The sequence below is a fragment of the Pseudoliparis swirei genome, chromosome 21, assembly GCF_029220125.1.
Source record: "Pseudoliparis swirei isolate HS2019 ecotype Mariana Trench chromosome 21, NWPU_hadal_v1, whole genome shotgun sequence".
Lineage (NCBI taxonomy): Eukaryota > Metazoa > Chordata > Actinopteri > Perciformes > Liparidae > Pseudoliparis > Pseudoliparis swirei.
In genome coordinates this window covers 12,330,534-12,355,545 of record NC_079408.1, presented here as the reverse complement: position 1 = coordinate 12,355,545, position 25,012 = coordinate 12,330,534, and the positions used below count along the sequence as shown (strand labels likewise).

At 46.7% G+C, this 25,012-nt stretch overlaps 1 protein-coding gene across 2 annotated transcripts in view; it reads left to right on the top strand.

The window, feature by feature from the left end:
- The first annotated feature begins 355 nt into the window (after positions 1 to 355).
- fgf11a (fibroblast growth factor 11a) overlaps positions 356 to 25,012 on the top strand; it is a 73,914-nt gene continuing 49,257 nt past the window's right edge. For both annotated transcript variants that reach the window (XM_056442481.1, XM_056442480.1), the window contains exon 1: positions 356 to 548. In XM_056442481.1, coding sequence (XP_056298456.1) covers positions 356 to 548 — 193 coding nt within the window. The remainder of the gene's footprint in view (positions 549 to 25,012) is intronic.

Sequence of the window (25,012 nt, the reverse complement as noted above, 5' to 3'; positions counted from 1 at the left end):
TGTCCCACTAGAGGCTCGGTGACGTATGACGGCTTCACCTGAACCTCACTCGCAACCAGAAGGACATTTTGAAGGCGAACGCACCTCGAGCCGAAGCTCACCCGGCGCCGCTCCCCCGTCCCGGGTGGGCCTGTGAGGGACCCCCCTCCCCCTCCATCTCTTTTCCCTGCCCTTCTCCCAGCTTCTTCAACCCATCCTCAGCAGCTCGCCCCCGCCCCCCCACACGTCCTCCACCCCCACAACCAGTGGTGCTCCGTCGCCCTGGGTGAGCGGGCGGGGGGGTGTCCCACGGTACCCCCCGACACCCGGGCGCCGCCGAGCCGCCGGAGGCTGCTTGCGGTGAGGCTCTGGGAAGATGGCCGCTCTCGCCAGCTCCCTCATTCGCCAGCGCAGGGAGGTCAAGGACCCCCAGGTAAACCGGCCGATCCCCAGCAAGCGCAAGCCGTGCCCCAAGAGCAACAAGTCGCTGTGCCAGAAGCAGATCCTCATCTTGATATCCAAAGTTCGACTATGTGGCAGTCGAGGGAGAAAACTCGAAAAAAGACCAGGTGAGTCAAACCAGAGTTCACTCCCCTTTCCTACACCCTCGTCTCCTCGTCTCCTCGTCGCCTTAGCTCCGGGTTCTGCCTGTTGTGGGTCACTGGATGTTGATAGTTGACTTACTCCGGATTAATAAATCCTGTAAATCCTCAAAAGAGAACGCAGAGAACACAGAGAACACAGAGAACACAGAACACACAGAACACACAGAGAACACACAGAACACACAGAACACAGATAACATAGAGAACACACAGAGAACACAGAGAACACAGAGAACACAGAGAACATAGAGAACACAGAACACAGAGAACACACAGAACACAGAGAACACACAGAACATAGAGAACACAGAGAACACAGAACACACAGAACACATAGAGAACACACAGAGAACATAGAGAACACACAGAACACACAGAGAGAACACAGAACACACAGAGAACATAGAGAACATAGAGAACACACAGAGAACACAGAACACACAGAGAACACAGAACACACAGAGAACATAGAGAACACAGAACACAGAGAACATAGAGAACACAGAGAACATAGAGAACACAGAGAACACAGAACACACAGAACACACAGAGAACATAGAGAACACACAGAACACATAGAGAACACAGAGAACATAGAGAACATGGAGAACACACAGAGAACACAGAACACACAGAACATAGAGAACACACAGAACACAGAACACACAGAGAACACATAGAACACAGAGAACATAGAGAACACAGAGAACATAGAACACAGAGAACAGAGAACACATAGAGAACATAGAGAACACAGAGAACACAGAACACAGAACACACAGAACACATAGAGAACACACAGAGAACACACAGAACACAGAGAACACAGAGAACATAGAGAACACAGAACACAGAGAACATAGAGAACACAGAGAACATAGAGAACACAGAGAACATAGAGAACACAGAACACAGAGAACACAGAACACACAGAACACACAGAGAACATAGAGAACACACAGAACACATAGAGAACACAGAGAACATAGAGAACATGGAGAACACACAGAGAACACAGAACACACAGAACATAGAGAACACACAGAACACAGAACACACAGAGAACACATAGAACACAGAGAACATAGAGAACACAGAGAACATAGAACACAGAGAACAGAGAACACATAGAGAACATAGAGAACACAGAGAACACAGAACACAGAACATAGAGAACACAGAACACACAGAACATAGAGAACACAGAACACACAGAGAACATAGAGAACACAGAGAACACAGAACACACAGAGAACATAGAGAACACAGAGAACACAGAGAACATCCCCCAGTCTGTAACTTCTAGTCCAGGACTTAATCTGAATCTGGGAAACATCCCAACATGTCCCGTGCGTACGGACAAACAGGAAACAGGAAACAGTGAAAATCCATCTTAATGCAACACAGAGCCCCCCCCCCCCCCCGTGACTGTTGTGTCAACACACGTCCCATCACACTCCGGTAGTCCGCGAGCACGAGCTCGTACACGCCGGTGATTTACCGCGATATAAAAATGTCAAGAGGCGCCTCGTTTGCAATCCCGGGGGCCATTACTCTCTTTGTGCCCCCCCCCCCCCCCCCCCCCCCCAAGAGGAAACCTGTGCGGCCTAATTCGCTCGTGTGTGTTTGCGTGTTAAATGTAATTGCGGAAATGATTCATTGGAGTGAGACACTGTGTGTGTGTGTGTGTGCGTGCGGAGACGGTTATTGACATCGCCGAGACGTCGGCGCCTCGCGGTGAAGCCGAGACGGAATCCATGTGGAAATGAAATGCATTTCCTGAAATCAATTAAGGAAAATCAATTAAGGAGAGAGAGGTGAAAACACACACTCACACGGGCGGACCAATAGAAGACGAGTCGTATCAGTTTATAAACCTTCGTCGTGTGTCTTCTACCAACGGCTCAAACATGAGTACATATTTAAACATGTCATATTTTCTTTTTCGGAAGTCACTCCCCATCTGCATGTGTTCCTCCCTCCTTTCACTTCCATGCGCAGTGTGAGTGTGTGTGTGTGTGTGTGTGTGTGTGTGTGTGCTTGTGTGTTACGTGATGTTTATTACCTCGCGGTGCCAAGTTCATCACGGTAATTACGCCGGGAACCTCCAGCGTGGGAAGCAACGTCTGCCTCGGCGGCTCTCTCCGTGTTTGTGACGGCGGTAGTGAAGCACGCCGGCCGCTCCACGAAGGGAAGGAACCGCTTCACGGGCGCCGCGTTCGATCCCCGTCCGCGGTGCTTCTCACCCTCTGATGGATTTATTATGGTAATCGTGGGCGCCGCGGTCGGAGACGCCTTCGCGGCTTCGCCATTTCAGGTGGTGATTTACAAGGCTCTGTTAAGTACCATGTTTGTGTCATCATCATTCTGTGTGTGTGTGTGTGTGTGTGTGTGTGGTCAGCATCGGCAGGAAACTACCGCCGTCACGGTGGAGGAGTTCTCCGTGATTGGCTCCACACTGTCATATGCATTCGTATTTCCCCTGATTTCAGTGCTGTATAAATAAGCTTTATTGTTGGGCTATTATTTTTGTTTACATTTCTTTTCTTCTTTTTTTTATGACAAACGTGACAATTTAAAGACTCATTAAATATGTGTTCATTGTAAAAACGCAGAGCAAGGACTCTGAATATTCGAATAGAAGTAAAAATGTTGCCGCTGGATGGAGGGAGGGCTGGAGCCCGATGTGGGGGTTGGTCTCTGGGGTATTTGTCCCGCCCCTTCTCCATCGTGATTGGATGGTTAGGGGCAACTCCCCCCCCACCCACCTCCCCAAAAAAAAGCGACAGTGAAGACCGCAGCGTTTTTCCCCAAAAGTCAAACTTCGTTCAGCTCCCGCAGAAACAAAAGAGACCGAAAGCGAAAGGTGCGTAGTGGAAATATGAAAACCAAAAACGTAAACATGGCCGTCGTGGCGGCCGCTCGCTTTCCTCTGCAGTCCGCCCGTCGATGGCGCGTTATTGCAATATTGAGACTGTGTGTGTGTGTGTGTGTGTGTGTGTGTGTGTGTGTGTGTGTGTGTGTGTGTGTGTGTGTGTGTGTGTGTGTGTGTGTGTGTGTGTGTGTGTGTGTGTGTGTGTGTGTGTGTGTGTGTGTGTGTGTGTGTGTGTGTGAGTTTCTCCTCTTTCTCTGAGCTTCAGCCCAAGGCCACAGTTGACCCCTGGCCAGGAATAAACGACTCGAATATTCCTGAGCCATCGCCTCCTCCTCCTCCTCCTCCTCCTGGCAGCACCTCAGAGCAGCCAGCGTCCAGCGTTCACTTTGTCTCCAACTGGCTTCTATTGTTTCTACTGCCCCCGTTTGGCCACTGTTGGCGTCCTCTGCTTCCTGTTGCTGACAGTGTTGCATTGTAGGTAGCTCCCCATTGTCACATCGACTCGTATCAATCGGAGGATCACAATCTTCGCGGTTTACGGTTCCCAGGCGGGCGGAGAGAGGAACAACAAGTCATGTGACCACAGGTGGCAGCAGTGGGCCGAGTGTCAGAGGTCACATCACACCTGTAGAGGTCATAGAGATGTCCGGTGGCTGCGTTTACATCGGGCTCGTTCCCTCTTCATCAGGAATGAACAAAACAACTCAATTTGCTTGTATTTCAGAATTATGAATCCTAGTATCACTATATATATAGGATGGAATATTGAATTGTGAGGTTTCTTTCTTTTCTTTTCTCGTTGGTTCTATCCTTTCCAGACTTTCTCACATATCAATGTCCGAAATGATCCAGGAGAAGTTGGAATATCTCCTATCTGCACTTTTTTAGTTGGTGGATTTGTATGTATTATGCAATAAAACAGTGCGTTTGCTCTCCGGCCAGCGACACGTTGGTCCTCATGTGAAGCTCAGAGTCTCGTGACTCCATCACTAAACTATGACATCGTGCATCTACTCAGGCCGGCAGGTGGTTCTGGTTCTCTTCCCTTTGTACTGCAGAAGGCCGTTTGAGGCTATTGTAGGAGAAGAGGATCAAATACCTTGTGTGTGTGTGTGTGAGGAGTGACTTGTGTTTGTGTGTCCCGGTCTAACCCTTAACCCCCCCCACCGTCCCACTCTTACCTCTTCTCTTATACTGTCGTCCCCCATCTCTCCCCACTCTGTCACCCCCTCACCTCTACTCACACACACACACACACACACACACAGGCACGCACACACACACAGACACACACACCCTCTAACCCTCACCTAACCCATACTAATGATGCTCCAGCACAACAGCCCACTCAGCTTATAACAAGGTCAGCTTGCCCTGCACACACACACACACACACACACACACACACTCAAGAGCAGAGTGCAGATATGCACAAGTATCTATAATTACACACACTTGCATCAACATAAAAACACGCCCACACACTGTCAGGCAAACTAATAAACGACACAAACGCCAACAAATGATGAGACGGGAAAATGTGAGCGGCGAGTGTGGGAGAGAGATAACTCCGCCTCCCGCTCTGCGCGTTGGAGGCCGATACGATCTAATGAGCCCGTTACGCCGGCGATCGGATATCAAAGAGAAAACACGAAATAGCTTCTGCTGTCCTGGCGGAGGAAGGCCTCCTCTCCCTCTTCACAGCGAGAATAACACTTGGAGTTGTAACTGCAGCATGGGGCCAAGTGCTCATCCAGCCACCGCAAATTGGTTTGTGTGTGTGTGTGTGTGTGTGTGCACGTTTGGGTCAGAGACAAACCACAAATGACAGTGTTCGGCACACTTGAGCCAGACTCTGTGTGTTTGTCTGCGTCCGTGTGTGTGTGTGTGTGTGTGTGTGTGTGTGTGTGTGTGTGAGGCTCATTGTAACGGCGTAACTCGTCAGGCCACATCGGCTCGTCTCATTAACACGCACTGATTTATCAATAATGTGCGGCGGCGTTCGGAGAGCACACATCGAACCGGGGAGATTTACCGCCCGGTAGACCGGACACCACCGGACGGGCTAAACCAAGGTGGGTGGGGGAGGGGGGGGGGATTACATTTCTCCCTCTTTCCCTCCCTCTGTCTCCCAATCCATGCGTTCTTCTCCTCCTCCCCCCCCCCCCCCCCACACTCACTTATCTCTCTCAAGGACATCCGACTCGCCCCCCCCCCCTCGGGGCGTGGCCGTCTCTCTCCGTGTCTAATCGTATTGTCTTTGGGCCGTCAGGGAGCCGCTGGATGCCACCCAGACACCCACGCTGGAGGCTTTGTGCCACGTGACCCCGGCTCCATGAGTCCAGTGAACTCGAATCACACAGACGTGGAGTTTGTTTGTTTGTTTGTTTGTTTGTTTGTGTGGTGTTCTCCTTCCCTCCTCGGTGTGAGCGTGATGCAGCTCCGTGTCGCCATGGAGGAGTCGGCGGGTGCAGGGGACCCAATTTATTCTAATGATGTCTTGGCGATGTGTTTTCCAAACGTGCTGACGCGGGTGGAAACCACAGATTTTGCGTATGAAACGATGCCCGGAATAAATGATTTGGAGACGCTCACATTTGGCCCCGTGTGATGATCAATGTGGCCCCTCGTGGGGCCGCCCCTCCCAACCCGTTGATTTATGGAGCGGACCACCTTCTGTTGTGATGCGGGGCGGTTTACATTTTTTTTTCAGGACGGGCATCAATCACCATCATCAGACACAACTGGATGTTCCTGGTGCATGTGTGTGGTGGGCGTTACTCATTTCAGAGCGGGCTTCTGCTTGTGTGTGTTCCGCAGAATAAATGTCTGGACTGTTTGTGTGTGTGTGTGTAAAGAAAGCCCGGCAATGATGGCTGATGATCTGGATACTATGATCTTCAATTGATCTCCACCTGAGATCAAGGTCAACAAGGTCAGCTTGCCCTGCACACACACACACACACACACACACACAGGGCTGCATGTGTGCAAATAAGATCACATTTGTCTACAGCAGCACTCTCAGCATCTCATTTTGCATCAAACAATTTCCACTCCGCTGGGATTCACCGTCCTTAAGTTACAAATGACCGGCAAGCGTCGAGTCAGCATCTCGCTCCCCCCCCCCCTCTAACCCCCCCTCCCCCCTGACTTGCTTTGCTCAATGTAAAAAAAAAAGAAACCAGAAACCCCGCACTGTCCCTTTAATCAATTCCTGTGGTTAAATTGCAAAATTAACATGCTGAGGACAGTAAAGCTTGCATTAGCATTTTTTGTACGCAATCAATTTGCTGCATGGTTTGTGTGCAGAGTCGACATGTGTCACATGGAGATGGCATACACACACACACACACACACGACCCGGTCATGCATGGAGAGTGGGATCTCTCAGCTCAAACACAGCGTCCCGACCGAAGTGACATTGTCTCAAAGAAAGCTCAATAAATCATAATGTCCTTTTAATCCACATCTCCCTCGTTCTATGTGTTTACCACACACACACATGCAGTCGCACGTCACCACAAACTCTTCCATCCTGCAGAATAGGTGCGCATATTTGTCCGATTAAGTGTTCATTTACTTTCATCCCAGAGACCGTGGCACCCAAGGGTGCGGTAGGGTTTACTGACGGGTGCTGTGGACCAACAGACCAGCAAACAGCAGCACGGCTGAGGCTGAACTCTGATTTAGAGGTGAAAGAGAAGACACAGTTAAGTCCATAAACACTCTTTAGCCCCCAGGCGCTCCCGGGGGGCTGTGGAAGTGGGGGGTGCGTTAGCTCCAGTAAGACTGAACCTGCCGCATGAGTTCAGGCATCACTCACACACACACTGACAGTAATGCGCTTTACTTACGGAGGAATTGAGCATGATTGACAAGCCACTTGTAATTTACAACGCGTACAACCGTCAGTGTAAACAAATACTTCAAAGGGCCGTTTCACACACATTTTAAAGAAGCGTATTTTTACCACTTTTTTTTTTTTTACATTTCCCGGGGACTATTTTCTTCCAAAGCGTATTATGCAAAGTGTTGATCGTGTCTCTGAGAAGCTGTTCCAGGGCGGTGCCCGGATTACTCAGTTACTGGGAAATTGCTTCTTGAGAGGCGTGATGGATTGGTCGGTTGGCCCCGCCTCCAGCGGATAAACAAGGGTTACGGTGGAAGGACAACATGATGAAGGGGGGACATTTTGGACAAGACGTGGATGTAAACTGCAGCGTGGCCGGTTGGCGGAGGCGTACCACTGCGAGGCTGTGAATCTAAGTTTTGACAGACCGTCAACGCCCGGAGGGAATGTCTTTAAATTTGGCACAAATGTCCAATCCGGACTCAGGGATGAACTCTCTCTGATTCTGGTCGTCGAAGGTCGAGGTCACCGCGACCTCACGTCGGTTTCTTTCTCGAGAACATAATATGTCAGCTGGAGGGAGAAGAGTCTCGCAACGTGGAAATGAGTCGGCATAAATATCCCTCTTGTGAATTTTTAAAGCTTTTACGTGCGTATAATTAGTCGCGGAATGAGACCGAAGAGTCTCGTTGTGTGTATTCTAGTGGTCACGTGACCGCTGGGTAGCACGTTAGCTTTTTACTTGTGTGACTTAAAAAAATCACAAAAATTGCGTTGTGAAGATTATCTGGTTGAACAAAACATAAGTAACATAAGTGACATAAAAATGTGTTTGCCACACAGTTTATTTTCGGCAATAATCCAAAATCCAATGGGAACATCATTAGGGTTGGGTACCAAAAAACGAAAATCCGTTTGTTGTCAGTGCTCCATGCGAACGGCTTTTTTGTCAATCGTTGTTTTGTGCTTTTTAAAAAAAAGTGTCTGTTCAGGCACCGTTTAGGCACCGGTATCATTTTAAAAGTACCGATTTAGCACATGTATCGTAAAAGAACCCAAACGATACCCATCCCTACTCATCATGATGCCTGTTGGCTGAGGGAGCCAGTGCCACGTTAACTTTGGCTCATACCTCAGTTCAAGTAATCATGTTCTCTAAAAGGTCGACTTGGACTCAGGGTTGAACTGATTGGCGGCTAAAGGTCAGCGTGACCCCACAACACGTGTCTTTTAGTCACAACTCAAGGACTAATTGGCTAATTCTGTTAATCGGATACACCTTTCTCACTTAATGATTGAAGGAAGTGATGACATCATGGACAGACATAGATGTAAACTTCAACTTCACTGGTTGGGAGACACACGCCACAACAAGGCAGTGATTCTATCATTCTTCTAAATGGAAAAGTCTTGACTTTTGGCACCCGGTGGAGGGAGGTTATCCTCTTAGTCATGCAGAGGAGTGACACAGAGAGGCTGTGTACACTCTGGTAGTGACAGCCACCTGTCAATCACAGTAAGCCCCGCCCTAAAGCATACTCTGCCTCATGTGGACCATCATTTACAAGATGAACTTCATGCTGTATTGAAGAAGACTTCAAACTAGCGATCGAGTCCTTCGAGTAGAGCTTCACGAGGAAGAACCAGAGGCAAAAGAAAAAGTGACGGGAGCGACGCAATGCCCTGCAACTGGAGTCCAGGCGGTGAGCGTGCCTTTGATCAGTCGGCCTTGTGTCTTCGTCCTCATCGCCCTGCCGTTCCTCCACTTCCTGTCCTCCCTCTTCTCTGCGCATGGAGCTCTTCAACATGCACGCTGCATTTACTGTACTTAAAAGTGCTGCCGGCGCGTCGGGACACGAATAACACTGAATAATGGAGCCTGCCTACAGACGGACGACGGAGGCGAGCGCCTCGACCCTAGAGACGTTATTCATTCTGCCGCCTTGTAGACAGACGGAACATTGTTAGGCGTTCGCACACGCCCCGTGCACACACAAGCTAATGCTCGCTGTGTTACTTTGAAGAGAATTGTGGCAAATCAGACATACAGGCAAGCACTTTGCATTTGTTGTTGCTCACTTGTTCCCATTGACTGTACACACACACACACACACAGGTAATGTGTGCACACAGAGCTGCATCAACCCGCTCCAGGCATCGTGTGTGTAGATGACGACTGTAAGACGCGTGTGTTCATTGTGTCAGGATTTGGCATGTGTTTGCTCTCTTTGAACAAAAATACAATCTACAAGTCAGAAACACTGTGTGTGTGTGTGTGTGGAGGAGGAGGGGGTGGGGTGGGGGGGCAGTACCCTGTATATATTTGTGTTGTTCCCCCGTGGTATACAAGCACAGGTGCGTGACGCGTCCTTCACTTTAATGTCCCATCAGTGTGTAGAGCTGGAGGCGTAACCGCACACACACGCACACACACGCACACACGCATCATCGCATGGCGAAACACACATTTGTGCAGTTGATGGACTCCCGGATGGTTTGCCCGGTTCTCTCTCTGAGCGCAGACGAGAGGAGAACTTCCTCCAAGTCTTCACCTCTGCCATTAAATTATCCATCGTGCAAATAGACTGAGCCGAGAACGGAGGCGGAGAAGGAAAGGAAATTAATATGAGGTTTGCTATAATGAAAAAGTACTTTCATTTTGTGTTGATTCAGATTTCTGTTGGTATGTGTGTGTGTATATATATATTAGGGCTGTCAATCGATTAAAAAAAATTAACTAATTAATCGCACATTTTGAAATTCATTAATCGCGATTAAAAGGTTTTTTCTTTTCTTTTTAAAGACAAAACTTCACACAGAGCTGTGTTTTCAAAGAGGCTCCAACCTATAAAGTGCCAGCGAGGTATTTAATATCGTGGATGATAAATTGTTTCTTCAGTGAAACATCCAGATTCGTAAAAAAAAGAAGTATATTGAGACCCCATTGGTCCTGTCATCTTTAACATTGAACAGCAGAACCAGTGGCCTTGGTAAACTGACTGATATTCAAATATGTCACGTTCACCCTCTGGAGGCTGGGCTCATGTTCTCCATTCTACAAAAAAAATTAAATTCACCTTTTAAAGGCATTTGCATGTGACACATACCCACGTGTTATACATCAAACATTCCAGAACAATCTCAGCTCTATAATGAGGCTCATTGTCCTCGCGCCGTGTCCTCTGGTTCTCTGACTGACAGGCTGCTAATGAGCCTTACCTGCGAGGTGGGAGGTCCTTTGTGATTTACTGAGTGTTCATTGGTTGTTTTTTTCGCAAAATGTTGACAGACGGATTGACAAATCACAGTGAAGGTTTCGTGTGACGAGTTCTTTCCGCGCCGCGTCCCCCGACACGTCGCCCCTTCGTTCCTCTGTGTATCAGAGGGGGAAACGGGAGGAAGGAGGAGCAGGAGGAAACCCGACTGATTCATCCACGAGTTAAACTGATTTCTGCTCCTTATTTTCGCGGATAAATAATTGTTTTAAAAACTTCAACAGTGTAAAAACTTCAACGAACACCGGAAGTAAACAAAGTTGCGATAATTGCGTTCAAATATTTTAGTGCGTTAACGCGGCCAAATTAATCGCATAGATTAACGCGTTAACGCTGACAGCCCTAATATATATATATACATATGTGTAAAACTCCGTAGCTCGGGGTTTGGTGCTGAACATGTGGCCCAGCAGCAGCAGGCTCTCTGCAGCTTTAGACGTTGTGCGCCCCTCAGGCCATCGGGCCGTGAAGGGCAGCCATTCTCAGATATTCATCATCATTATTTAGTAACCATCTCTGCTTTATTAGACGTTCGGAAGTGTTAAGTGACGAGACGGAGCGGCGGTTCGGGCGCTGACATTCACAAAGGTCACGCGACAGACCTCGGATCCATGATGCCGTCCGCCGCGATGACTCGCAGAACGCCGCCTGCATCAACGGGTACATTAACATGTGTATAGTCATGTTGAATGACAGGCTGGGATTGACGGGAGGAGCGTTGAAGCCTGATGATGAAACCAGACGATATGACTTATTCAACTCGCTTCTTTTCATCACAAATTCATATCACAGCCTTAAACGAACGCTCTTCATTTCAGCATTATTGCAGAGCAGCTCTAACACCGCTCACGGGCTTTAAATGGTACACACTGTGCAGAATATCTGAGGGAAAACCATTGAAGCAGTTGACACCATATATATATTTATATATATATATCTTTTGAAAGTGAAGAAAAAAATCTCTGAATCTACGCTGAATGTGGAACATGGATGCGCGGTAAAACATGGCAGCTAACGATGTAGCTGAAATTGGATGTGACGGAGAACAAGCTGGATTCAGAGAGCTGAATCACAATTAGACAGGTCCATCAGCGCCGAGGCTTTGATTGGTGGGACTTCGCGTCCGGAATTTGTGTACGATGGCCAAAGATGGCCTCCTACATGGCTGATTACCCTACATCCGTGAGAATAAGAGCGACAACAATAAACACATACTTTTATTAAAAGGAATTTGTGCAGTGAAGCAAAGCATCTCAACCCCCCCCCCCCCCCCCTATCTCTGGGATTAAACGTGAATTGGGAGATGGTGTGATTAGAGTAGACAAGGACAGACTGAAGCCTGACCTCAAGATAGACGTAACCAATAGGGAGGAGGAGGAAGATGGAGAGTGATTTAAGCGGGATGCCGTAAGTCAGGAGGTCTTTGAAAGAGACATGAGGATCTAGGAAAATGATGTCATACCATGTCAGATGTGTTTTTTTCCTTTATTGCGTGACGTGTGAAGACGTTTGAGGATCACTTCCCCGAGCACGACTCGAACCCTTTGGAGGAGTTCTCAGCGGTCAGATGGATTTCCGTTGTCTCAATTTGAAAGGTTTCCCTTTTCCATGAAGTGTGAGCTGTGAGGGTATCGACTTTGTGTCAGCGCTGGAAACGGCTGTGATACCCCAACATCTCGTTTTGGGTTTGTAGACGAAGAATCATGTCCAGACCAACAGCGTGTACACCTTAATACAGCATGAACTAAGTCGTACATGGTTAAAAATGTCATGGGAGAGATAAGTTGATTAATTAACAAATTCAATTTTGAGAGAGATGTTCATGGAAGAGGATGTTTTAAACGTCCTCATGCATTTCTATTTGAAAAGAAAAGGCTATCAGGACTGGAACCGCTCTGCAGGAGCTGATGAGTCAGGTGGATAGAGAATAAAGGGAGGTAAGGAGGTAAGGAAGGAGGGAGCACACAGATATATCTTGGAAAGCCAGAGAGAGATGGACAGATATGGGAAGAGGAGGCAAGAACTAAAAGCAGCTCTAAATTGGTCGAGGAAGAGATGGCGCGATAGAGCGATGGAGGGATAAAGAGGAGAGGAGGTATAGGCGAGTGGAAAGCATGGAGGGAGGTAAGAGGGTCAGAAGCAGCGGCGAGAGATGGACTGATAGAGGAAGGAATGGCGAGATGGAGGGGGGAGGGTAATTGAAAAAAAAATACAAAATACCAGGACAAGGTAAAGAACGATGGAAGCGAGATGGAGGGGGGGGGGGGGGGAGATAGGCGGAGCTAATGGTGGTGCTCAATTATATTAAGAAAGTGGGGGATGAAAGAAAGAAGTCAATTCATGACTCTCATAGGGGCCTTCATCTGATAAAGTGTGTGTGTGTGTGTGTGTGTGTGTGTGTGTGTGTGTGTGTGTGTGTGTGTGTGTGTGTGTGTGTGTGTGTGTGTGTGTGTGTGTGTGTGTGTGTGTGAAAGGAAGTCAAGTTCTGTATACAGTGTGTGAGAAGGGTTTTAAGTAAATATGTACATACTGTATGTGAGCGCAGCTGAAATTGGAATCTGGGGGCAGTGCCGGTGCTTCAGAAGAAGATAAGCAGACAAAATTAAGGGGCCATAAATAAATTTGTTAATGAGTAAAAGAGCGAGTGGGGGGATGGCGGCGAGGGGGGGGGGATCATGTGTAATTGTGCGCATGCATGTGTGCGAACAAGAAAGGGGAGGACACTCACTGTGTGTGTGTGTGTGTCTCATATTCCATATCAGGCGTAGCTTCTGGCTGAGATGAGTAATCATTATGAGATATGTCATGTGACATACTCACCGTCATCTCCGCCTCATTTGCATGAAGAGGCCTCTTAGCGATGCCCTTGTACCCTCAATGACAGGATCTCTGCATTAGCCAACACACACACACACACACACAAAGGAAGGATTAACTTTAATTACGAGAATTTGAAGATGTAAAATGGGACCTCAGTAAATGGAAAGAGGAAGGCATGTTTATCTGTGATAAAATAAAGAGTCTGAACTCAAGATTCACTCGCCAAGTTTTAGTTTTAGTTTCACGGGAACATCCAGGTTTAGAAACCAAAGCTCATGGTAATCATCCGGTCAGATTTAGATGGAAAGTTGGACAGAACTTTAAGGTATTCAAGAAATAAAACTAATGCAAAAGATGCTCGATAACCCTGCAGGTCCCAATCTGTTCTCCCAGATCGGTATCGGGGCCAATCAAAGCTTTTATTCTGAAAGATCGGTATCGGGGCCAATCAAAGCTTTTATTCTGAAAGATCGGTATCTGCTATATCGAGCCGTATTGAGCCGTATATGATTCTGTGTTTCTCATCATGTTTCACGCGGTCACAGAGACAACACACTTTTAGAAAGAAGAAGGACATTCCCTCGAGACACCGACGAGGCCAAAAGAGAGAAGGAACATCCTGGATGCAGGTTTCCTCAAGCAATGCCGAGCTATTCAATGACCAAGCATTGAATTGGTTTTAAAAACTTGAATGCACTTGAAGTAAATGCATTTTGCGGCGCTGACATCTAGAAAAATACAAATATTATATCTCTATATCTGCAGATACTCAATATTAAATGAAGTCGGATCGGTTTCAGGGGCATCATAACTTGACTGGGACATTAAGATGCTGAAAACATAAATATGTGAAGTTAAAGTTGTCATTTCTGAAGCTCTTTCATTTCTCCATGTAGTTGTTCCCCCGGTGCGTCTAATTGGAGCTTAATAAGCCACCTTAAATAATAAATAGTACACGGCGGTATAAGCCGGCCGTTACACGTAGAGAGTACTCATCATCCGCCTACGACATGTCAAGGTAAAGTGAACGCTCGCCGTCTTGGAAACACATTAAAATATTAACCAGGGCACACACACACACACACACACACACACACACCCTGGGGGTCATGTTGTATGATGGGAAGCTTTCAGCGGAGGTATAAATGTTAGATTAATGTCAGTCAGGGAGCTGGGAAGTGCTTATGTCAGAGAAGGATGGGACATAGAAAGTTGAAGTGTGTGTGCGTGTGTGTGTGTATCATAGTTTACATTTGAGCACGTGTGAAGTGCAGTAACTGAAGCACTGGGTTCGGGCGAGGGGGTTGGGGGGGGGGGGATGGAGGCAGGGTTGCGTGCAGTGAGTCACCCGGGGAAACCCTGACTAGTAAAGAAGGGGAGAGTTTACTGCCGTGACCTCCGCGGGGGGGGGGGGGGGGGGTTGATCCGTCCTGTGTGAAGTTTCTTTCAGATTTTGTGGACCGAGAGACCCGGGAAGTTGATGCGGACGCTTCACGACTGAACAAAAAAATGTGCGTGAGAAAATGGGAGAATTGATTTTCACACTGACACTGATTTTTGTTTGGCTGAATCCCTTTAAACGGGATCGATGTTCCATTCAGGAATATTCCCACAGATTACACGCACATAACTCGTCTCCGGAAGCCCGACGCTGCAGTGCCCATGCTGTAATCTTTGATGTCGGCATGAGGGACAGCCTGGAGGACTTTGTGGACTCACACAATGCCTGGATTTATACACCTAGACAGGCTTTTCTTTCTTATTTTATTTTATTGTAATCACTCCAAAAGCACGATTACTCTTCACAGAACACTGCCAGACGGAGTCAAATGAAGAAATATATTAATTAATAATTCTAAATGTATCTTGGCATCATACCATCCTAAATGTCCCCTATATGTACGACAGACTTTACATTCACCTCGTTTATGTGACCTGTGCCAGTCCATGTGTGTGCTGTTTAAAACAATGAAGCATAATCAACCAAAGCAATAAGAATCACATATTACACAAGTCGATAAGACCAATATTACAAGAAACTTAACGACTGGGATGCTAGTTATCTAACAGGATAACTAGACGACAGCTGTGCTAACGGGCCCGTTTCTGCTCTGAAACTTGACTTAGCCTACTTGTTTTAAACGTGAGCAACACTATTAGAATTATTTACCTTCTTGTAATTCCGAGCCGTGCACATCGGGGGCTTCACTCCACCTCCGTGGCACGCCGCATGTTTGCTCTGTGTTTTTTGTTGTTGTTGCTTTCGTTGCCTTTTAAATCCAAGCGTCTAATAACCTTTCCAATTCCATTTTTCTCAGCCTCTGGGCTCTCAATCCTCCTGCAGCCCAAAGGGGCTTTGACTTAACCGCAATTACAAAAGACTCACTCCCACACCAGCAGCAATTAGATCTGCAAAAAGGACGTAGGGTTCCGCTCCACCAGCACCACCGCCTCACCTTACCGCTTATTACAAGAAAGGAGAGAAAATGAGAGAGAGAGTGAAGCAACATGGGAAAGCTGATCACCTTATTGAAAAGCTGCTCCTCCTCACCGCTCTCCTCTCTGCACCCCTCTAGAAGCCATCGCTTGTGTCCACAGTAAATCTCCCGGGACCTCAGAAGGAAGCAATTAGTCCCCGTTGCATGACAGTAATGATCGGGCCTGACGATAGTCATTATGGCTTTGCATGTTGGTGCTGGTTGCCAGGTCCTTTGCATACTCCTCCTTAAACAGCATTTGAGCCGGATCTTTAAGGATTTTAGGAGATGATCTTGAGTAAGCTCCACTTAAGTCGCCCTGTTTGGAAGCGATGGCTCCTCTCAAGTGTCCTTCAGAAAGTGTCCTTGTATGTGACCCCTAACCGTTTACTGAAGTTCAGTATTAATATGTTTTCATTATTGTTAAAAGAGTTTTCATTTGTTGAGATTTAAATTCATGTTAGAGTGTTTTCATTTCAGATGCGTGCACCATATTGGTCTGAATATAAGATGACGGTCCCCTCTTTTTTCTTCTTTTTTAAAAAGGTTTTTGGAACAAATTCCCATAAAATAATATTCGCCAAGGGGACAAGACGGTCTTCATCGTTAAAGCCATTTCTTTGATAAAGCGTGACATGTGAACGCTCACTCGCCTGTCAGGAGGGTTGACGCTCACTTTCTTTTCCGAGCTCCCCGTCGTAACATTGGGTCGCACCAGCAGTTTATTCGCTTCTTGGCGGATGATCATTTCCTCCCATTACACTGGAGCTGAAGGTTAAACTGGGCTAAAGGAAAACACCTTTCAGGCTGACTAAACAAACGACCCATTACTGATGCTCTCTATTGAAGTCGGTGTCTCAGATGTGTCACCCTGCAATATAATGCCAAGTTTTTGTTCAAATTTTCTTCATATATTTAGATTTAGTGAGGAAGTTGTCCTGTAAAGTGTCTCAAAGGGGACTTAAACTTAATTTTTTAAACCCCTGACTCCTGTTTGATGTCTAACCAGCAGGCTCAGACATGATGCCGAACACCGCTGATGGTGAGTCTAGCCGATGGTCATACTTCACTCCATCACAGAAGCAATGTGTGCATGCTTGAATGGCTTCTTTTACTTGTGTGTGTGTTACTGTCAGTGTGTATGTGCAGTGTAGCAATGCATCCCAGTAAATCTCACACACATAATACACTCCGGCCTTTCAATTCTCCAGTGAACCTACTCGGTGACCTTGGTCCTTTGAGGAACATCCCCCCCACCCCTTAAACCCAATTGGAGCTCCGCGTGCCAAGTGTTATGTCCGGGCGGCCCCACTCAGCCGCGCGGCGTAATGGAGATACACGACGGCAATGAATAGATTCAGCAGCACCGAGCCCAACGGGCTGACCCTCCGACTAGAAAATAAGAAGAACAGCGCTACTAAAGGGACGGCAGGGAGAGGAAGGAAAAAATGAACAGCTGTAGGAGCAGGATCACCTTGGCCGGCAGGAGATAATAGGGTGGCCCGGGTGGGTTTGAATGGGAGGCCCGTCTCCGCACGCATAAAGGGAATCATCCACGTCCACTTCAATAAAGCAGCTCGTATAATTACAGCAGTTTACTAGCCGGGGGGAGGAATTGAATCCCTCAGAACCAGGGTGAGAACGGTGAGAGAGAAAGAAGAAGGGAGATAAGCAGGTTGACGATGAGGACATTATAAAAAGAAAAGGGGGGAAAAAAGAAAAGGGAAGAGCAGGAAAGAGAGCGGACTGTGGCTTCACTTCTATTATCTCTGTGCGGCAAAATAGACTCAAAGGCACAACTGTACAAACCCTGTGTGTGTGTGTGTGTTTCCCCTTGTTTGCTGTGATTAGCTGAGACTGAAGAAGAGGAAGGATAAAAAAGAGAAACCCGCTGCTCTGCGAGGACAACCCCATCTCGCTCGGTTCAATATACCGGCCGCCAAAACGAACCGGCCCGGGGACAACAGGACTCCGGGAACGTGTCCGGTTGGCGGTTTGTTGTCGAGTCGCCGCAGTTCGGTGTCGCCGATCAAAGAGCGGTTGCGGGCGGAAGGGGAACAGCTGCCTCAACGAGAGCAGGAAATAATCAGGAGTCACATTTTGTGAGCCGCGTGGCATTTCGGGTTAATTGCGGAGCTGCCAACGCGCTGGGATGAGGATGTACTGCATGAGTGTGTGTGTGTGTGTTTTGGTATGGGGGGCATGAATGAATTGGGGACAGACTGGAAGAGAGAGTCTCTGCAAATCAGTTTAATTAAAGAGTAGCGATGCATGAGATTAGATTGGGAGCCTATGGTGTCCAGGATATGATTACACAGGGAAGGAGACACGGATACGGCCATCCAGTGTGAGCGGGAGGGAGAAGGAAAGAAAAGAAACACGCGAGCCGCCGCGGACTCCCGAGGTGGTCGGTGATGCGTAACATGCCGGTCCCACGGCGCTCCTTAGGTTGCCAGGTCACCCAGGGTTGGGGGAAGGGGGGGGGGGGTCTTCCCGTCTCGACGATGTGGTAACCCCCCCCCCGGAGTGTGTGTCTGTGAAACGTCTCCGGATGTGCGGCCTGTCTGTCGCTGAGAGCCTAATTAATAGCGTCGCAAAGAAGCTGGTGACAAGACGGAACACAACAGCTGCAGGAACCACACACACACACACACACACACACACATTGTTTGGACGTCCCATGTGCTTCGTGAGGACACTGAGTCCCATCCTGCACTCCGAGGACAACACTTCCACAGACCCCTAGGCGTCTCTTTTAATGTCAGATAAATAGCATAACATCGGCGTCCAGTCAGCGGCAGGGAGATATCACTTTGACTTGGACTGAGGCTCGGTCGCTTTTTTCCCTCTTCTTGAAAACCGTGTCCAGCCTTCGAAGAAACACTTAAAAAAAAGTTTAGTTTAGTTTTCTTTACTTTTACATTTCTCATTTGCACCGTAACCTTCAGAGAATAGTTTACCACTATACAGTTCCCATAATGTGGTCTGTTCAAACCGAAGCTGTGGCGACTCCATAGCCTCTGTTGTTTTTACATTTCCTCATATTGGCGCCATTAAAGTATGCCGAATGATCTGTTATCAGTTCCGGCTTGCAGTGTATCACCATTCTATGATTCCTGAATGGATGTATGGATGTTCATACACAATGGTATACGAGGTCATAAACGTAAACCTGATACCTGGATGGCTTTCCCCCCGATATCAACCGCCATTTTTGAAAGTCAGCGGTGGAGTCGCACAGAGGACGCTCTCGTTGTTCAACTTGCAGATGGAAACATCACAATCCACGATGTACATGACAGTATTAGAGATAGGACCCGAAGGAAAGAAATAAAGCAGGCGCAGTCGTGCTCGTTGGTTTCCTCATTTGGGAGCGGATGCTGACATAAACTATAAAAGAGAGGGAACGGAAGAGGTCGAGCAGGAGGAGGAACAGTCAGAGGCAAAGTTTGTTTCTTTTTATGACTCCTGACACTCGTTAGACAAGGTTTTCTCTCTTGTGTGTGTGTGTGTGTGTGTGAGTGAATGAGAGAGAGGGTACATACATTGAGAGCCTGGTTAGCATTGTATACCATGTTCCACTGCTGTGGAGGGAGAGAGAGAGAAAGAGAGAAGTGAAGGAGGCAGAAGTGCTGGCTCAGTGCTGTGCCAAAGGAAGAAGGAGAAGAAGAGAGGAGGAAGGAGGGGAGAGGTGTTCCCTCCTGCATGTGTTTGGAGATGAATGAGAGGAGAGAACAGTGGGAACGGAGGAGAGAAACAAGTAGAAGAAGGTAAGATGTCCTCTTTCTCTTCCTCATCGTCTGGAGGCAGAAGAAAAGTCGTGAGAGAAACGTGATGAAACACACACACACACACACAGTATATTTACTTTTTTTTCCGCCCAATAAAGAGTTGTAAATAAGTGAAGAAAACACCTCAGAACACGAGATGTGTTGTGGTGGGAAAAAAATAGCTCGCTGAACATTTCAGAATTGCCACGTACCGATAAAACAATATCAGATTTTGATATAAAAGCCATTGTCAGCCTGACAGATATCACGGAGAGCTGTGAAGGGCCTCTGATAATAATGTGACCGCTCATTGATTCGTCCTCATTCGATCAGCGACTCTGGATGAGATCCGAGTGAAGGATTGAGCAAAGATTCCTTCTGGGTGCTTTAACTTTGTCAACGTGTGTGTGTGTGTGTGTGTGTGTGCAGGGAGACAGCAATTGGTCATTACCTAATGCACGATGGGGGTATGTGTCTGCCACGACCAGCCTCGCTGAGGTCAAAAGGTCACTCATCCATCTCTGTCCGAGTCTCAGCCAAGAACACACACAAGCATAAATGCATAGAGACATGTAGACATGTATATCATATGACTACACACACACACACACACACACACACACACACACACAGATGGAGCAACCTCATAACATCTGGTGTCACTTTCACATGAATTTCGTTTGCAGCCTCATGGGAGACGACAGAGAGAATGACAGCAGAAAATCCTACGAGCTATTTCTGTTGCAACCTGCGTCTCTGGGTGTGTGTGTGTGTCTGTGTGTGTGTGTGTGGGTGGATGTTTCTCATCCTACTTCTAAACATCCGAGGAGTAACAGGATCTCCTATGAAGGCAAATCACTGTCAAAATACCGAGTGCGCACATTTTAACTCCAACCTGCTCGCGAGTATTTTTTTATTTTTCACGGTTTTCTGACGGCGTGTTTGGAGATATTACAATGACTTCGGTAACTGTCAAGCAAAGAACATTATAAACAATGTTACACCAATCACTTAATAAATAAATAGGTTTTAGAAGAGATGTATATATATATATATATAATATTTTATTATATTATATATTATATATATGTAAATGTGTATATATATACATGTGTATATTTAAATGTGTATATATGTATATTTAAATGTGTATATTTAAATGTGTATATATATATATATAAATGTGTGTATTTAAATGTGTATATTTAAATGTGTATATATATATATATAAATGTGTATATTTAAATGTGTGTGTATATATATATGCACACATTACCAGCCATGCCTCATACTGGCTCTCTTGTTTTCTGTCATTAAAGCAACTTTAGTCCATTTAGATGTAGAGATACAAAGGTGAATGGTACCTCCCACTTGCTGTCAAAAATAAAAACTAAAAGGTCAAGTTTCCGGAGCTCTTTTTTTACTTCTTTTTTTCTCAAAACAGCTGTTCTGAGCATCGCCGTGGCCACCGCTTATTGTCGAGCGGGCGAATATCAACCGAGCATTTTCAATTCCACTAGAAAATGTCAGACATCAAATGTGATCAAACTCTGGATCCCAACCGGGCTCGGCCCTCCGGTCCCTCGGCTTCACCCCGTGTTACAATCAGACTCTTTTGATATGCGGCGCAATCTACTCAGCAAGTTCAGAGTGGTACACTTTCACAATGTGGCCAATTTGAGTCTTTTGGGGGAGATTTCACATTTTAATGTCTGATATTTATGTCCTCCACTTGTGTGCCGCTGTGAGTTATGGCATGATATGCTCGAAGTGTCATCTGGAGAGCATCTATAGACAAGAAATTGGCTTGTATTTGCCTCTAATGGCTCCTCGGGGAATATTCCTATTTATCTCTGTGCGGGTCAGCACTCAGGAAGAGGGGAAATATAGCACGGTGTTAAAAAGCTGTGCCATGTAAGGTGTCATTAAGAGAGGGGGAAGAAGAGAGAGATAAAGTGAGAGTGTACAGGAGGAAAGGAGGGTGGGGCGGGGGGGTCGAGAGAAAAGGGGAGGTGTTGGTGTTGAAGAGAGAAGAAGTGTGCGGGTGGAAACGTTTATTTTCCTGGCCATTGACTCTTTCCGATGTTACCACAGCGGGTCCATCGGTGAGCGATCTCTCTTTTCTCTCCACCCTTTTCTCTCCCTCGGCCATTGCCCTCCGTCTCACGCTGACTCACTCGCTCGCTTTCATCCCTTCCTCCCTCTGCAAACCTTTCCACGACACCTTCCTTCCTTGCTCCCTAAGTTCTTATGTTCCCATCCTCTTTACCCTGCCTAACCTTCCTTGTCCAAATCCCATTATTTCCTCTTCCACTCATCCTTCCTTCTTATCTCCACAACTCCTACAGTGTTCCCCAACTGGACCCTTCGATCCTCCGTCCTACTTTCCCCCCTTCATTTCCCTCTTCCTCCCATTTTTTATCATTTCTAACTCTCTTGTCCCCCTCATTGTTCATCCAGTCCTTCCTCTCTCAACCTCAGGTGACATCAGGTCCTTGCCTGGGGGGGGGGGGGGGGGTCTCCCAGCTGATCCTTAATGTCATCAGGAAAGACCCAAACCCCGGTACACGGAAAACCTTTTCTGCCAAAGTCACCAGCTTCCGTAACCATTCAGAACTTCCTGCGTTGACACTGAACGTTCGCCTCGTCCATCAATTCGGAGGTGAAGATTGGTCCACTATGGGCATCATCTCTACTGGTCTGGTCTGGACCAGCTGGAGGGCCCCCGAGGCCAAAACTGAGCTGCTGGGCCCCCCATTAAGTCCCAAAAAGTCCCTCCCCTGTCTCTGCATTGGGTAGACTCTTCCTCAGACTTCAATACTACCTCGTGATGTACCGCATGGTAATTTGATTTGAACTCGTGGTTATGAAGATATTCCACATGCTATCATGAAATTGAAACGATAAAGACTTTGGCGTAGGTAAAAAGCAAGAGCCACCTCCTGGCCCTTATCATGTCAGCGGAGAGAGCGCTTTAGTGATGCGTACGTCTCAAAGGTTCAATTATAAACCACAGAGAGCCTGGCGGAGCAGGTAATCCACCGGGGTTCACCATCCAGAGTGAGATACATGAGAACCTCTGACACCGCATGTTAAGACCATGTGAGCACGAGACAGAAGTATGAATATATATTTATATAAATATATACACAACCTTCCTAACCTTGACCAAGTAGTTGTTGTCCGAGCAGAAACCAATGATGCCAAGTAGAATGCTGGAAGGCCGCAAATCGTCTTGTTGGCAAGGTTACGGCCCGTCGTATAGGACTCGTGAGTTCAGCTTTCACTTTCTACCATTCCTGTCCTCCTCCTGTGTCTCTCTCCTGTTCTCTCTCTCTCTCTTTTCCTTGTTTTCTGTCTTTGATCTAAAGCTTTTGTCCTCTCATCCACTTTCCCCCGCTCTGATCCAGGTGCCGTCTCACCCCTCGTCCTCTTTCATTCATCCCTTCACCTCTTCTCTCGTCTCTGTCTGCCTGTACTAACACAGTCACACCCCTATGGGCGTCTTTCTTTCAGTCGTCCTCCCTCCTTGATTCACGCCCACCCTCTTTGTCTCACTCTTTCCATTTTCAATCTTGTTCTTTATCGTCTCTCTCTCTCTCTCTCTCTCTCTCGCTCTTCTGAGGCAGCTGCTTTTGTTTCTCTGTGAATTCATTATTAGGCCATTCATTAAAGCTTTAAATCATTAAGCTTTAGTGCAAATTCACTCGTTGCGTTCCTCAGTAACTCAACATCGTCTCACTCTCGTTGGCGTGCTTTCTCTCTTTTCTAGACAGATCTCACCTTGTCGTATGTTCTAAAAACCAAAATACAAAAAAAAAAACATTGTGATGAAACTTTCCAAACTACGTATGTCGGAGTACATTGTTGTATTTCGGACTATGTTTTTAGGATTACGTTGTATTTAGGACTACAAATTGTTGTATTTAGGACTACGTAGTTAGGAGTACATTGTTTTATTTAGAACTACGTATTTAGGACTACGTTGTTGTATTTAAGACTACAAATTGTTGTATTTAGGACTACATTGTTGTATTTAACAGGACTATATTGTTGGAATTAGGACTACATTACTATATTTAGGACTACAGAGCACATGAATACACTCGTTTTACAGGAAGTTGTCAGCCTTTATCATGTATACACTCCTCACAGAGTGCTGAGGTTGACATAAATGAAGACGCTCTGTGTGTTTACTTCCAGTATTTCAACAGACTGTAAACAGGCAGCTCTTCTTCTTCTTCTTCTTCTTCTTATTCTTTGACATTGTACCAACGCTGTCTGTCTGGTGCCGTTGATCTCAGTGCTGGAACACAGACTCCAACATGTCACAATTACATTTCCACAGAAGTCGCCTTGAACTACCTTCACGAAGCACTTATTTATACTCTCCACTTTAGCCATTCCTGATAATGCACTTGCTGTTCTTCGCCTACTTTTTCTCGGTCAGTCACAATGTCGCCAAACTCGTGTCATTTTGTCTGAATCACATTGGGATAGAGAGAGAAGCAGCTCGTCTCGAAGGCGTCACGCCCCTTTCTCTCTCTCCCTCCTATGAGGGATGAGGCCACTGGCGGTTTGGAGATGATTGATGGGCCTTGTAAATATGGCCATTACCATGTAGGCTCTCCCCGCCTTCATGCCCATTATTCACTGTCAACTGGGGCCACCGTGAGCCCCTAATTTCATTACATTTAGCTGTGCACTTAATGTGAATGGTGAACTATGAAAATATGAGCACACACCTTCTCATCCTCAATCCAGAGTGTAAATGCAACAACAACAAAAACTCTTTACTGTGCTACACTCCACTTGTTCTCGTTTCAATAGAGGATGTGCTATTGCTTTTTTGGCTGCCGTTAAGCAGTTGGATGCAATAAATGCTGGCGGATGAAATACTCGGGGTAGTAAAATCCATATGTCCATGGATTAATAGCTTCAGGCCGCTCATGCTAGTGGTGAGAAAGACAATATTAGAGTCAGTGGGGAGTAACAAGCTTATTAACTCCGGAGAAAGCTCTGACGTGTTTCTGGGACCAGTGTGCAGAAGCATGGCATGTTAAGTATAGCAGCAGCCAAGCAGGAATCTGCCCACAGTGCTATATTTGATGAAAGGGAAATTATACAGCAATGACCTTTGTCCACCGGCTGAGGAAAGGAGGAGATAAGCTCAAAGTTTATTTCTTTCTTTTGGTCTTTTGCCGCAAAAACACGAGCGCAAAACCGCGCCCTCGTGCTGCACAGTGGCAACAAGTAGAGGAACACTACTATTGTATGCAATTCCACACTGCATACAAATATTATACAGCAGCCTATTTACTGTAATACACTGGTGTAATGTTTTTTTAGTTGGCATT